This window comes from Centroberyx gerrardi, chromosome 4 (genome assembly GCF_048128805.1).
Source record: "Centroberyx gerrardi isolate f3 chromosome 4, fCenGer3.hap1.cur.20231027, whole genome shotgun sequence".
NCBI classification, from domain to species: domain Eukaryota; kingdom Metazoa; phylum Chordata; class Actinopteri; order Beryciformes; family Berycidae; genus Centroberyx; species Centroberyx gerrardi.
This window is the reverse complement of record NC_136000.1, coordinates 15,075,687-15,092,010: the sequence shown is the minus strand read 5'-3', so window position 1 is coordinate 15,092,010 and position 16,324 is coordinate 15,075,687. Positions and strand designations below refer to the sequence as shown.

The following is a 16,324-nucleotide window of genomic DNA, read 5'->3' as shown; positions in this document are numbered from 1 at the left end:
AAAAATCCTTTCCTGACATATGTTTTTTTTTCCAAACCCTGCTTCCCCTTTCTTCACTTTCTGCTGGAGGAGGAGAAACAGATCCATCTGGCTCGGGGCAGTGACTGCTTCCCTCTGCCCATACTGCGAATGAGAAAAGAGCGTGATGCCCTCTGAACCTTTTCCAATCTTAGCCTGACTTGGACTGGTTTCCTATACAACAATAACAACAATGACCAAAAAACAAAAACACTCTGCAAACTAGACAGAGCCGATTCACACAGTTTTTCTTCTATTTGTGCTGTTTTAATATATAAACAATTCACTGCTGTTTAGTCTAGTAATACAACTGTATAAGCAAATCCAAAAAGAACAACAGAGAAACTGACATGTATTGAAATTTCAAAGAACATTATTAACAATGTCATAATACCATACATAGCTTTCTGACCCATGCTGCAGGATGTGACCACTCTAATTCCACTGAGACTGTCCTCAGCACAAGCCATGACTCCATTCCTTAGTTCTGCACAGCTTCACTTATGAAATTGAACTTACTTCCTTAAGCTGGAGAATATTTAAAGTTTTAGAAGCACATTTATTAGCCAAGTGTATTTGTTGTTGCTCTGCAGTGGCTTACACATTGATGAATTGCACCTGTGTGCAAAAATAAAATGGTGAAATTGGAGAGTTGACCCAGTGTCAGTTAGTTTAGCCACGGGTTGACACAGCTTCATTTTTTGTGAACTTGAGCGTGGAACAAAGCCTGAGCTAAATGGCTGCCAGGCTGTGGGGATTAGGCACGGCACAAGCAACAGCGCCTGCAATGCAAACCCTCCACACAGCAAATGTAACACATTTGGGAGGTCAGAGTTCCTCCGGTGTGGGTGCTAAGGATCACTGTGTGTCTCATGGGCCTTTTGGAAACCCCAAAAGAATCTATCACTGCTTGGGCTGTTATTAATGACATAGGATACGCCACGGTGTAAGAGATCAGACATCAAACATAGCGCCGACAAGGTGCATCTGGTCTCCATATAGCATGAATGTGCAGGACATGGGTGACAGGAACTCTCTTTAATGCCACCCAACTGACTTCTAGGCCTCCATTCTTCCCTTAAAGAAACATGATTAAGAAACTCCATTGACTGCAGGTGAATGAGAGATAGAAAGAGAAAGAGAGCATGAGATATGGGGGGAAAAAGTGAATGGTGGTGGAGACGAGCATAAATAATAAAATAATCACTATTTGGTGCAACAATCATGCTGGGGCCATGGAGGTATTTGCGCCTCGGTGCCAAATGGAAATTTTGCAGAAGGAGGCTATAAATGCATGGTCTCTGTGGAAACTTGATTACAGCTATAATATAGCGGTTTACTAATCAGTCTGCAGTCATGGAGTTCATGACAATAAGAGGACGGACCGGACTAGACCATGGGCTCTGCTTAACATCACTCATCTACTGAGGGTTTTGATAGTTCAATACAAATGCCAGAGTCAACCAGACAAACATCCTCCTGTTCCTCTGGACTAGTGTGTGTGTGAAAGAGAGAGAGAGAGAGGGACAGAGAGAGAAAGAAAGAAAGAAAGAGAGAATGAGTTGTAGAGCGGCACTCCCTGTTAAACACATGGCTTCAGTTTCCCCTCTCCACTGTGTGGCCTGGCCTTGCATGAGACCCAAACACTCAAACAACCAAATATGGTGCTCATTAGGAAGACTCAGTGTATTGTGCTGGCCACCTCTAACCATCCTTTACACACTCTGTCCCCATAAGGTCCACATGCTGAAAGAGAATCAGCTTCAGAATGGAATAGCTATCACCTGAGAAAAAAAAAAAGGCCAAGTTCAAACCCAATTTGATTTGTCCTCACAGTAGTTGGCTGACGTGATTTCAACACGCGGGTGTTTATCAACAACACTGAAAATGGTTTTCACGTTTCATCTTTCTGTATTCATACCAGACTGTGTAACCTGGAGTACAAGATCTAGAATCTGGAGTCTCATCATTGCACCAAAACATCTAAATGGGAATCTCTGCATAGTTCAAGGTCTGGTCTATGAACCAAGGGGGGAAAAAACCACATACACCATGTCCATATTTGGTCTGGCTAACTTTGCCAAGCCTTCCACTAGAGCATATTTCTCCAAACACCCATTGACCCCTCCATCTGAACTATGAAGGATAATGCTGACATCTACTGGAAAGAATGTAGGTTGACTGGTAAAGCTTTTTTTTTTTTTTTTCTTTTCTGTGTAGACATCTCATTCAAGCTCCTCAGTATCAACTATATACATTCATATAAAAAATAACAAAATAATCTTATCTGAACTGGTTGTTTGAAACTCTTTTTATTTTTGGTGAATACAAAAAATACTTTTGTGACCAGATAAATATTATACATACAGCATGAAATCATAAAACTAATGCAGTCTGTTAAAGAAAGCACAACACCTATTCATAACAGAGCTAGTAACTTTTCCTATTTCAGTTAATACTCGAACAAATCGGTTAGACAATATATCTCAGGATAATTCTTACATTTACTGATAAAAACTTCATTTAATAGTGGTTAAACAATGAAACAAGGAAGTTATTCGGTCCAACATTTACGAGGGACTTGGTATCGTCATGAATTTCAAGGCGGAACAATTTCTCCACTTTTAAATCACAAATTGCCACATGCTCATGGAATGCAGTGTAGTGTTAGTCTTCCGATATAGTCTCTAAATCCTAAGGTATCCACAGACGCCCTTTTAATATCAGCATATAAGATGGTAGGCAGATAGGCCACCAGCCAAGGCATTGTATTGTATGGCATAGGACTAGGTGACAGTTTAAGACCCCCACAGGGATTAGACTGGCATAATGTTCTGATCCAGAGAGGACAAGGCTCAGGCTCCCACCCAGCCTGCTCTCCAGCTGCTCAAGTAAGGCACTAGTACACAATGCAGACCAGACGCTGACAAGAATGGACTGAGGAGATGTACTGGTTACAATTGCTAATATATTCTATGTAATATACTATACAAACAGAATTATCATTGAATCCGTTTCCCCAATCAGAGCTTGAAGCTATTTTCCTTCTAGTTTGTTAGGAGGGTGTCCCATATTGAAGATAATGGAAGCCATTAATTGCCTTCCTCAGTGCATAAGGGTTTTATGAGCAATCTCAGTGCATTCTGCAGCCTTCTTCATGTTCAAATATGATTGCACACACAGTCTTTCCACCAATACTGCACAGACTCTCGTTGATTTGCTAGAATATTCAATGTAATGTATTGCTATAGACAAGAGTCTAAAGTGAGAATGCCTCTATCATGACGGGACAGTGACTGGAGGAGAATAAGTGTGTACTGTGTGTGTGTGTGTGTGTGTGTGTGTGTGTACAGTGGGCGCCCGAACAAAATCTGGCCACTGTCAATAGGAGTGGAATTAAAACACGAAGACAAGAGAGAACAAACATGACAAATAATGTAAACATATCTTCCTTGTACAGCTCAGTGTGTATGGGGGAGAGGGTGTTGTGGGGGAGGGAGGGGGTGGCTGGGGGGAGAGGGGGGGGGGGCTGGGTGGCATGGTGTGGTGGTCTTCCCAAGGAGCATGATGGATTTGGTCACAGATAGACCTTATTCTCTGATCAACCCTTATTTCACCTGTCACAGCTTGTTTAGACCTCAGCTGCTGTCCAAAATTAAAAAAAAAAGATTGAAAATGATTGAGTCGAGAATCAATGTATCTTTATAGCTGATGTCTGCCGATGGCCTGTTACCCTTTTGACTTTGTCATCCACTCCGATCAGAACCACTCGCTGTTTGGTGTTAAGCTGAACAATAGTTTCATCAAAACCCTTAAGTTCTAAAGGTTTGCTAGTTCCAACAGCAAACCCCTAAGTTCACATTTATATTAGCAAAATACAAGTGCCTTTCCATTCTATACTACTCTATTGGTTAGTAGCTTCGTTGATATGTATAGACATTATGGTGCATGCAAGACAGTGGTGAAATGAGGCATCAAGTTCCTGCCATTTGATCGACTCAGTGGGTTTGTTAGAAGCTATAGATTCCTAGGTTAGTTCTGCCAGCTGCAGAGATATTATCAGTCCATTTCTATTTGCCCTAAACCTGCTTTTGTCACATTCAATTATAGAAGATATCTGCATTCATAACATTTGGATCCATGATTGTAACGCTCATGAAGCAGTAACACTCACAAAGCAGTGATGCCTATTATCATACAGCCTGCCGTAATCATTAAGATATACTGTCTCAACTTGCTTATAGTGACAACTGTAACAACCTTCTCCATATTGAAGTCTGAATGTCAATTCCATTCTCTGACAAATACATACACACGTCACACACACATACACACACACACGTACAAATACACTATAGAGCACAGGCACTTGTTTTTCTCATCAAACAGGCCTGTTTCAAGTGCTGTATATTCCTCAATTATATGAGAGCAAAGCGGCCAATCATACATCGGCAACGTCTCTCCATAACAAGACGGTCCAATCGGAGGCTCGTATCCTGCCCGCTCAGCCAATCAGCCCTCATCCTCCCTCAGCTCGCTGGGCAGGAACTTGTACTGCTGCTGTCTGATCTGAGCCAGCTTCTTCCTGGCCTCCTCCAGCTCTCGCTCCTTCCTCAGCATCTCCTCCTGCGCCGCGATGATCTGAGGAAGACAGGAACAGCTGGCAGAAACAGAAAGTGTGCCTTCTACTCATCATAATCCTATTCCTGTGGATGACTTGAACTGCAAAATCAATGGCTGCATTCAACTCAGCTCACACTATACAGCGTTTGCAATCCAAGAGTACAAGAGGACGGAGAACATAATACATAATAATACATAATATAATAAACGTAATACAGAGCAGGGCCTCCCAGTGAGAAAGTGTGGCATATACAGTATAATGAAATCAACCAATGTTCATAAGAATATTCATTATAGATATATAATAGATATGAGATCTATTGAGTATCTTTCCTTAGAACATGGGGAATGTGGGTTATACTCTATTCTATTATGTATTAAAAAGTCTCTCGCAGACTTTACACAAGGGGTTTTCTTTAATAGTAAGTGAGTAAGTATGCATTTTCTTTTCTGAAGTGCAGAGTGCTGGTTGGTTTGGGCGACGGTGGACTGTGGATTATCATGACTGTCCCACTTTAGAGACACCAGCCTGGGGAGAGATGTCCCAGGAAGGGTGGTAACTATACACACACACACACACACACATCTGTGGAAGGGGTTCACCCAAGCTTGCCAAACACATGCTGGGTAAGACTGAGAACCTCGCTGAGGGAAGGAGCTGGACTCTGCCTTTTTTTGCCAAGTGCTGCGCTTTGAGACCGCACACTCTATTTCTTTGATAGATACAACACACTTGTAAGAGTTTCTGACCCCATAAAATAGTTCCCCTTAACTGTGTTTTATGTTGAAACATTTATGAATCATTTTTAAATGTTTATCGTAAATCCACAGAGAAAATAACAGAAGGGCAGGAGGCAATATAATCAAATTCATTAATACAAATTATTTAAACTCTCAATGCCATCCATTTATTTGTCAGTTAAAAACTGTTTCTCTCGGCAGGAAAGATGAGCCATGCTTTTGCATTGTTATACTGCATTTCATGTATTTGTGTATATTTTTAACAGTGTATATTTCATGTATGTTTGATCTGTGATGTAGAATAAAGCATTTAAATATTATAAAAAGGCCATCAAAACGCAATTTCATAACAACTTTTGGACTGAATGTACTTTATTCCAGATGCCCACTAATTAGTATGGTACAATGATCAGATTTACCAAATATTTTACATGCCAAAATGTCCCCTTATAGTTTCATCTATCAGTACAATATTTTCAAATGCAGATAAGGGAAGATTTAGCGCACATTCTTCTAATTAACAACTTCTAATAGCAGAACTGTGACACTCTGCCAATCCCTCCTTAATAGCTGCTACTTTTCCTCTATATCTGATCTTTAATCGATCGTTTAAGCCTCATTAGTGTCAAACAATGGTGTTTGAAAGTGTGAATGTCTCTGGATACAGCAATAATAATGAGAACATTTGTCTCAGTAGGGTGAGCTACAATGTACCAAGCCTTATCTTCCTGTATTTGACATCTTCATGGGTATTTTACTGGTATGTCTGTTGGTAAATGGTAGATGTAATTGCCCCTCACTTTCCGTGTGATCGAAGGGATTAATAATTGTAAAGCGTTGTCATTTTTTCCGAGAAATAGGAAAATTGTTCAAGATTGAACAGACAGGCAATGTGCAAAGAGCTTACTGCCTTCACAGAATATTCTCATGCTGATTTCACATGTCAGTAACGAACGACTGCTTGAACTGCAACAACAGAAACCGTGGGGGTCAGAGGAAAAAGAAAGACATACTGTAAGGGTTGAGTGCTTAAAAAGTACATTCCAACCATTCTCCAGTCCCTTATGCCATGTGCAGCAGGGAACTGATTGTCGTCATCCGGATTAGGCAATAACCTTTCTAACAAATACTGAATTTAGCGTGGGAAAGGGAAACGAAGATTAGGCTATAGCATCAGGAGAGCATTAGGACCAATGTGCCCTCTAAGTTGATAGATTGGTGATCTACTGTATGTCTAATAAGTTATTACACTGACCAAGTAATAACATCTTGTCAGTCATCAGTAATTGCTCCACATGTCCACAGGAATTTAGTTAATATTTGGGTTGGGGAATTTTAGTGGCCAATTATGATGCAGGGACTTTGCTATAGTTGTCAATGTTTTTGAAATCAATTAGAATTTTAAATTACATTTTAAAATGTACCAATGCCACACTTTGGAAGGTTTAACTGAAGCTGAGCCTGCAATTGAGTTCCTGGGTGGCGTGGCACATTTCGTCTTTAAGGAGGAAGATAACCGGACATGACAACATCCTCGACCACAACTTTTTAGAACGTTTTTCAACATTTAAATCTAAGCTTAATTTAAATCTAAATGTAAGTCTTTGTCATATTTTCAACCTTTTTAAAACTTTTTTAAAAGAGCTATCAGTTTGTTACTCTTTTTATTTATATTTTAGAAACTGTTTTCCTATTGTCACTCCGCCTGCTGTTTTCAGAGTAAGATCGTTTTACAGTAGCAGTTCATACCAGCAGGGAACTAATGATCTTAGTTAGGATTAGTCTATAATGTTTCGAACAGGAATGAATTTTCATTGGGAAATGGAAATAGGCTACAATTGAATTTATTATAATTATTATTATTATTATTATGTACATACTGTATACAATGATCAGTAAACGGGAAGTCACAGTCAAAAAGTGGTAGAAGAGCCTCATTGGTCAGGTGCTAAAATTTGGCATGTTGCCTAGGTTACCACCTGGGGTGCACCACTGACTGAGATATGAACTCAATCACTCAAGATGAAAACTAAAGCTTCCTGTGGCACCCCAGAGTTTCTGAATAAGTAGACACCCAGCCTGCAATTACTTTCAATTTGGGCAAGGATGAAAAGGAAGTGAGTTGTTTGCTGTAAGAGAAGAAAGCTAAAACTCCTGAAGAGACCTGATGTTCATGCAGCTGTGGGTGCCTGGTAAACAGCTTTGAAATCCAGCTGATGGGCTGTCTATCTACAGTGACTCACCGCCATTTCAGAATCATTTACAGCACCAAAGAAATGACTGAGACATTTTAGCTTTTAGAGCTAACAGCAAGGGGCGCAAAAGTTCAATGGAAAGGGCAAACCATAAAATAGGAATGTGATTTGATTTCTAGACCATAGAGAAATATTTTTCAGTGTTTTGTCTCACCTGAGCAATGCCTCCAACAAATTTGGTCTTCACCACCACACTGTCATCTTCAGCCTTGTCAAACGCTGCTTTCTGAGCCGCCTTCACCAAGTTGTCTGACGCACGCTTCACGGCGTTGCCAGCAGCCTTCGGACAGAATAGTGTCAAAGTTAGCAGACACAGTAAGTTTCAATGGGTAAATGAAAATTAGCAGAAATGTCTAGCTGGTTACCTGCAGCCTCCTCATGGCTTCAGAGTCCTGGTCAGCCTTCACCTTACAGGCCACCAGCAGCTGAGCTGTGGAGGCTGCAACCTGTTTGGCTGAGGAGATGAGCTTCTCCTCACTGGCGTGGCCCTGCACCGAGGCGTTCGCTGCCTCACACAGGTTACTGGTGGCCGCCGCTACCATACGCGCCTACAGCAAGCACCACATTCACACATGATTAAGGTCTGGTTTCATTTGGGTTACATTCAGCAAGTTTTTGATCTTAAAGACCCCATGAAATAGCATCTTTACTTCCTTGGTTTGATGTGTTGAAACAGGATGTTGGGGCGGGACATAACACAGTGAGGGATCATTCAAAAGTCTAAACCAATGGAACATCAGTCAGGGAGAGAAAGACTTTGATTTGATGGGAGAGGCGGAGGGGCGGGACTTTTCAAAAATCGATGATGGTTTTATTAGTTGGAATTTATTAGTTGGTGCAGCATGAGATCACCATTAAAGATACACTGTTTCCTAGGAAGGAAAAGTAATGGGAGTTAATTTCAAGGGGGCTATAAAGTTAGCAGGTAATACGCATAGCAACTCACAGCGGATATGAGACCTTGTGACCACTGGCCGTCATCCACTGCGTTGGCTAGATTGGATCCCACCTGGGGTAGAGAGCGAGGAACAAAAGATGCAAATATAGTGTTACATTATTAGCACAGACGTATGGCTACCTTGCTGAGTGTGTGAGTGGGTGTCGACTGACCTTGCCTTGTGCCACCAGTTCTCTCTGAGCTGCTGATGCAGATTTAACGAGAGCGCTGGTTGCCGCAGCGATGGACTTTGCTGCTTCTAGGATCTGCTCCTCAAAATCCAGCGTCTCATCTGCCTGCTGAAAGTAGAACCACATATCAACTTAGACTTTAAACTACAGTGTCCTGCAGTGGAAAAGATTTCAGAAGTGTTGTTAGTACTGTATCACCAACTGCAATAGCATAATTGAGAATGGTCAGCTTTATCTTTCAAATAGAGCAACAATGTTTAGTTTTCAGTGAGGGTGACATTCTCGTGGCAGTTACCACCTCCCACTCCCACAAAACCGAACTGAAGATCAGTATGAAGATCAATGCATTAATTCGGGGACAATTTACAAACGGCCATCTCTGCCTCAGCAGTCAACAACACGTCATTGACCACAGATCTCCAAAAACACACAAGGCACACGTGGCTGGAGACAGGGCGGGACACTGTAGGAATATGTTTGATATATAGTTGGACTGAATAACAACCTAATATATCAAACATATCAGACAGAGCCCTGCAGAGAAGGCTTCCAGGTCTACAACGGCTCAGAGAATGGGGGGACAGGGAAGCATGCTGGGGCAGCAGAGCCCCCCCCTACTGGGTGGGAGGGACAAAGGAGCAGGAAGGAGAGGGAGCACAGAGGAGGAAATATGGAAGAAGAAGTAGAAGGAGAATCAAAGGTGTTTTAGTCACTCACAGATAATTCTTTGATGGAAACATCTGAACACCTGCTCTTCTTATATTAAGTAACTGATAGATTTTATGTTGGCTTGATGCTTTTAAGCATTAGTCCTGCTGCTTTATTATCTCTTCCTCAGCATGAAGTAAATTAGAACTTTCCAACACTTTTACATATTTTTAAAGGGGATTATCACAAAATCTAATAAATCATATATGCTATTCCTCCACCATAGGGCATTTCAATCAATAGACTTTAATCTGAGATGTCAACAGGACATACATTTTGCTTCATTAACACATGTGAGACTGAAACTGTTTTCTACATCAGTATACCTTCACAGATTAGGGGACAGGACAAACTATTCTGTCTCATTTATGGCTATAGGGGATAGCAATGCATGTTTACAAATACAAAATGAACTGTCTTCATGGGAGAAAACAGTAAAAGTGAAATTCAGTGGTATCCCCCTTTAAATGCCTCTTAGTAGGACTGGATGCAACATCCTATTAGATCACTAGAGGGAGACACTGACATACAAAAGAGGAAAAGCCTTTAGCTCTCTAATCCCCCTCATAAACATTAAGCTCCTCATAAGTGCAGTATATTGGTATGGAATTATAGTATGAGACAGAGAATTATAAGGTCTTTAATAAAAACTGGGGTTACCTAGATATGCTTTCCTTCATATCATACAGACAGAGGGACTGGGTGAACTGACAAGCACTATGTATACTGGAAGAGGTATAGAGAAGGGGATAAAGCACTACAGGCACAGAAGGAAGAGCATTGGGATCTAGCTATCCAGTCTCCAGAGACAGATAAACAAACAAAACAATCATGCAGTGACACACCACAAACACAACCCCACATTGCATACTGTACAACACAAAATTAACTTCACTTTCAGAAAGCACTATCATTATCATCTCCTGTCTACTACAATATTTTCATTGGGTGTTGTATGCTGACATTGTTTTGATTTTTATGCAATACCACAGCATGGGGCAGACAAATAACAGGCTGAAAAAGCCTCCCTCAGTTTAGTTTAGAAACGAGGAACGCTGTAATAAAACAAAGGAAATAGGTTCAATAAGACAGACGGCCTGTTCTTCAAAACGGGCCACACAGTTCATCATACATTTGAACTCAATCCAACATAAGCTTTAGGACCGGGCAATGTAATTGCGTCTCCTGGCAACGTAACTCAAAATGATCTCCAAAAGTGACCTTGATGAAACTTTCCAATGATCATACGTCAGCTCACCGAACCATTTGTATGAGTCAACATAGTATAAAAAAACACCTTTTTTATTTTAATGACATCGAGATAGCAGCTTAGTCACTGAAAAAGATGACTCCAGTTCAAAGTCAGTGTCACCTTTTCCTACCTTCGGCTCACAGTCTCCCTGCTGATTAAAGGCAAAAAGCTGTGCGTGGTTGTGTGGGAGGAGAGGGTTGAGAGGGGCACTAATACCTTGGGCTTGGCCCTGGGTTTCAGCTGCTCCAGTTTCTTGGCCGCAGCTTCGATGGACGCCGCAGCTCCTAGGAGCTCGGTCTCAGCAATGACAGTGGGGTCTTCAGGATCCACCCATTCTGAACCTGGAAGTGATCACACACCCAGACAGTCATTATCACATACTTTCCAAGCACAGACTCACAAAAGAAATGTCAAAACATCTCCGGTGATGACTATTTCAGTTACTTCAGAAAACAGCATATCTCTACCACAAAACAAGTCACAATTACGCCTCAAGCCAATGTTCTTCTTCGCATATTCATTCATGCAATCCAGGCATCGATAATGATGGTGAATCACAACTTCTTTGAACAACAGCAAAGTTCACTAGCTCCACTCCAAAAAAACTGTTTGCAGTATGACTGTAATGCCTCAAAGTTAAATAAGATTAACCAAGACTTAGAAGAAATGCACGTTTGATGGATCATTGTCTTTTTATAGGTTTTAAAGTGCCCATAAAATGGAGCTGTTTGGGAACAGCTTGGCGAAGCAGATGGAACGATGTTTTCGTAGATTATGTCGAGCCCTGGGGAAATCTGTTCTGCACCCCCACCCCCAGCCCCTCTACTCCTCTGCCCCCTTCTGAGTCTATGAAAGGTGATCTGGAGGAACAAAACACACCATATCCCACTTACCTCCATCTGAGGCAGCAACGAAAGGGAAAGAGAGGGAGAGAGAGAGAGCACAGGGGACATTAGAGAGGTGAAGTGGATAGCCCCGCTGGGTCTCAGGCTGTACGCTGAAATTTAATTCTCATCCAAACACAATCTATTACTCCTGTCAGAGATATGGCAACGCGGCTTCTAGAGGCAACACTCTGGTAAGCTTGTGTCACAACCACACTACTGAGCTCAATTTGGAACAATTTTCACAGCAATCACTCGACAGTACAATTTCAATATTCTAGAGTGATTTTCATAACCTATCTTTATTGGAGACACAGACAGGTTTGGTGGCTTGACTCAGTAATACTATAAATATTATCCATGCACAAGAGGATTAGCGCTCCTTTGCGTAATTTCTAACATCTCTTTTTTACATTTTAACTAAATTAGTCGATTCCTAATGGGTATCCCCTTGCTCTGAACACAGTGGAAACTCTTTTCTGCTAGTTCAGGCTTTCGCAATTTTGAGGGCAGGATCCCATGTCCTTTGATATGAAAATGGAGTCCTTGAAAAACGAATTAATACTAAAATGACTACAATAATGTCTGACAGCCATTTTAAAATTAAAATCTACTGCCAGCAATTTTTGGACAGCACAGAAGCGTCTGTAAAATTAATGCGGCTTTACTAGCCTTAGCACAGCTGTCATTAAGCAGCTACAGTAAAAGTGGCTGGATTTCTGACACCCTGAGGAAAGAAAAAGTGAATTTACACTTTTTCATACCACAAACACATACAATGTGAAAGATACATAACTTCTATGTGTCTTAAATGTTGGATTCCCAAAAACGTCTGACCTCTATATGGGGTCACCGGTGAAAAAAGGCTGTGAACCCCCTGCTCTAGATGCTGTTTGTGTGAGTGAGTGTGTGTGTGTGTAAGAGTGTGTCGCAGTGTGCAGCAGCGGTGTGTGTGGCCTCACCCTTCATGGCCTCAGCTGTCTGGATGAGCTCTGTCACACACGCCGCCACATGCTTAGAGTGTACGGCCAGCTGCTGCTTCTGCTCCGTTGTGGGCTTCTGAAGCACCTGAAAACATAACGGACCCATGCATGCACGCACACACGCACACACACACACACACACACTTATTATGAAAGCCATTTCAGCAGGGAAGTTTGAAAAAGCCTTCTTTCTCGCTTTCAAATATTCATACAGTACATACACACATGCGTACCTGCACCTGGACATCCATGCCTGCTCTCATTCAAGCACATACACATAAACACACACTGCACACAGCACAAGGATGTAAAATGCAAAGATGCACTCAGGCAATTTTGAAAGACGTGCTATAGTGCTTAATCCACAGATCACAGCTACACAGGCAAGGATACAGAACGCAGCACATTCTCCCAAACTGTCTACCTGCCAAAGATTCCTCAAACTAATAATGTCTGCCAGTAGTAGCTAACACCAAACAGTATCTTGCTATCTGTATCTGTTTTTCCATCTTATGATCGTGCCTTGACTACAGATTCTAAGAGGCACTTGAGCTGCCTATTGCCCCGCCATAAACACCATGATATATTAAACACAACCAGTGCTAATGCAAATGAGGTAATTAATTAAGTTAATTAATGTATTAGCAAATATTTCTATGTCAACATGTCTTCAAATAACACACGGTGGTATTAATATGAACACTGTATCTTAAAGCATTAAGTAGTTATCGTAGTTTCAGGAGTATCAGTTTTTCTTCATTAATATGCAAATGTATGCAGCAAGGTGCTCCAAAATCTAATCAGATCATCTACACTATAGGGGGTGCCTGTCGTGTAAGTCTGAAGATTCTATCATGTAAGTTATTGTGTTCACAAGAATGTGTCACACACACACACACTGACACACACACACACACACACACACACACAAAAAAACAATAGCTGGCACCTGTAATTGAGCTGTGAGATTTGAGCTGAAAGTACAACCCTCTTCTAAAATCAACACCCTTCTGAGCTCCTCATCATGAACAGCATTTGGGGTATTATCAGCAGACGACATAAGATATGTGCACAACTTGACAAGTATTATACATCACTAATGACAGTGGCTGCCTTGCGAATGCCCTTGGATATAAAGCAATTCTTGGATTTCAAGTCTTCAGTTCTGTCATGCCTGGCTGAAGACTGCTGTGAGCATGGTAATCATTCATGAGCCCTTCCTCCAGTGATCTGTTCATGATAATGATACAGAGAAAACAGTGACAAGCAAGCATGACTGACAGGAATCCAGGGAAGATTTGTCAAGCACTGGAAAGATTTAATCTTGTGGATAAGACCTGTAACCTTGCTAGTTAATAGTAAAGATCGTAATCCACCCATTAATAGCTGCAGACAGACAGAGAAACAGACACACACACACACACACACACACACATACGCAAGCCACTTCACCACCTCTCCATCTATGAGACACGTGACTGCCTCGTTCTAACCTGCAGCACTTGCTCCAGAAGGTTGATGTATCCGGTGGTACACTCATAGCTGTACTGCAGGGCCTTGCTCCTTAATTCCTCGCCCACCTCCGGGTAGCATGCTGCTTGCTGGAGGGGAAAGAAAACAACATCATATGATAAATATAGAGAGGAGACAGAAATACTCTCCTACAGGGATGTCAAGAACCGAGACAGGTCTAAATGGCACAGTGAAAATGTGCTATGTGAGGTCCCGGATATCCTTCATATCATGTTACGTGTCAGGTTGTTACATGAACATTATCTCAGCACCAACCACACAAAGCAAATTTGCATCTAATAAAGATTCTCCTATTCTTCACTGAAACGCCTTGATTTTCCAACAGGAAAACAACATAATATATAATGCTCTCCCGTCTTTCTCCTTGTTATGAGTGCTCTGCTGTAGCTGAAGGACATCCTGACTGATGTTCCACGGCGTGACTTTGAAAAGTGAGTGAGTCACTACCATGAGCAGTGACAGCGGGAGCAGCCATCTAAAGTAAACTCCACTCTGCTGTCCTATCTCCGCTCAGCAGGCTGGGCTCACATGTTCCCTGGCAGCCTGGTGCTGTCTGTGTGCGGCCTGCACTGGCAGTGTGGCAGCGTGGATTAGCACCTTGCAGGTGGTCAGCATATCGGAGATGGCTTTGCGGCTCAGGTTGGCAGTGGCGATCACGTCCTCCTGCTGGGCAGAGTTGCCGGCAGCCACCGCCTTGGCCGTTGCTATGGTGATGCCCTTTGTCATGCGGATGAACTCCTCGGGTGTGGTGGACCTGTCGGGGACGTCCTTGGACTGGAACACCTGGCCACAAGATGAGTCAGTCACACCACTGATGCAGCTACTTTGATACAGGTTTGACTGAGGCTCAGGTATGTTGATACAGATGGGAGAATTCTTAGAGGAGAAGTGAGGTGCACAGCAGTAGGAAGTGTAAACAAGCGAGGAGGACAGATCTCCCTGATATTGATGGCAGTATAATTGGGAGCTAGGTGGACTGTGTTTAATTTGGCTTTGGCTGCAGCCCTGGGTAAAGCTGCTCTGGGGCTGGGGGTCCTCTGATAAGGATTAGCAGTAAATCACAAAAAAACAAGCTCCTGAAATCTTCTTCCTTTCTCACCCTCCCTGTGCCTGCTACCCAATCCCTGATAAGAGCTGTGAGAAACCTGCAGGGGCTGAGGGGGAAGGAGGAGGAAAAGAGTTGAATAGATATTAGAAGAAAGGGAACAAAAAGCTCTCCTGTTTTGTTTAGCATTACAGACATAGATACACCTGACCTGCTTTGAGCCAGCTTGCATGGCAGAGAGGCTGTGTCTCATCAGGAGCTTCCCAAAAGAACAGAGAGAAGGGGTTTAGCCTGTCAGCCACTCTTACTGTCAGCTCCTGCTTGATGCACTCAATGGTGGCCTCCAGTGCCCTCGTCCCGCGAGTGGCTTCATCCTCCACTGCCTTCACTGTTTTTAGAAGGGACGTCACATTGGTCACCATGACCTGTCGAATAAAGGAGATAATGATGCTCACAGTCAGACCAGAAGGTGGAGCTCTTTCTCCTCAGCGTCACCAAATTCTGCTTTCCTGCTCCGTTCCTAATTCTATTACAATGAATAATGTTGAAGGTGGTTATCTAATGCATTGCTGTGCTCAATCTGATTAATGAGATCAAGAAACAGAGGCATGAAGGACGTATTTCCACATTCAAAGAGGCCGCTCTTGTACTGATAGTACATTCACTGAAACCCAGGTTGGAAAGAGAAACATTTCAAGTGATACTCATGGTAACACATTCATCTAAGACTGTGCAGCATTTTGCAAAGGGTACATTATGTCATGGAAGGTTAAGAATTTGAGCAACATGAGCACCAGGAGTTTGAGAGGGTCCCATTTGGAGGTCACCATATGTTGGGGGGAATAGAAACAATCTGTCAGCATGGCCAGATCCATGGGTGGCCCTAATTCCATTTAGATGAGAAAGTATAAGAATCCCTATGCAACAGTTAGGTTACATGCTTGGATAGATAGTTGGAAGAAAAAGAGGTTTAAAGAGGGGTTTTTAGAGAAGCAAACCTCTAGTTAAGAGTTATCTGATGCTTGCTGTACAGCTGTCACTAACTAAACAGTAACTAACTAGACAGAATGAGATTCAAAAGATTTGTCTGGTCTCCAGTTTTTATCCCTAAGAAGCCGGCATCTGTGACGGTGATCAAGAGGATGGAGAGTGAG

The 16,324-nt window shown here is 42.2% G+C and overlaps 1 protein-coding gene across 1 annotated transcript in view; it reads right to left on the bottom strand.

The window, feature by feature from the left end:
• Window positions 1–3,474: 3,474 nt before the first annotated feature.
• The window catches only part of tln2b (talin 2b), a 48,934-nt gene continuing 36,084 nt past the window's right edge, over window positions 3,475–16,324 (bottom strand). The window contains exons 47-56 of the mRNA XM_071915542.2: window positions 15,479–15,595; window positions 14,723–14,908; window positions 14,086–14,193; window positions 12,572–12,677; window positions 10,942–11,066; window positions 8,748–8,873; window positions 8,584–8,646; window positions 8,003–8,185; window positions 7,792–7,917; window positions 3,475–4,659 (exon numbers count right to left, since the gene is read on the bottom strand). Of these exons, the coding sequence (XP_071771643.2) occupies window positions 4,531–4,659; window positions 7,792–7,917; window positions 8,003–8,185; window positions 8,584–8,646; window positions 8,748–8,873; window positions 10,942–11,066; window positions 12,572–12,677; window positions 14,086–14,193; window positions 14,723–14,908; window positions 15,479–15,595 (1,269 nt within the window). The 3' untranslated portion in view covers window positions 3,475–4,530. The remainder of the gene's footprint in view (window positions 4,660–7,791; window positions 7,918–8,002; window positions 8,186–8,583; window positions 8,647–8,747; window positions 8,874–10,941; window positions 11,067–12,571; window positions 12,678–14,085; window positions 14,194–14,722; window positions 14,909–15,478; window positions 15,596–16,324) is intronic.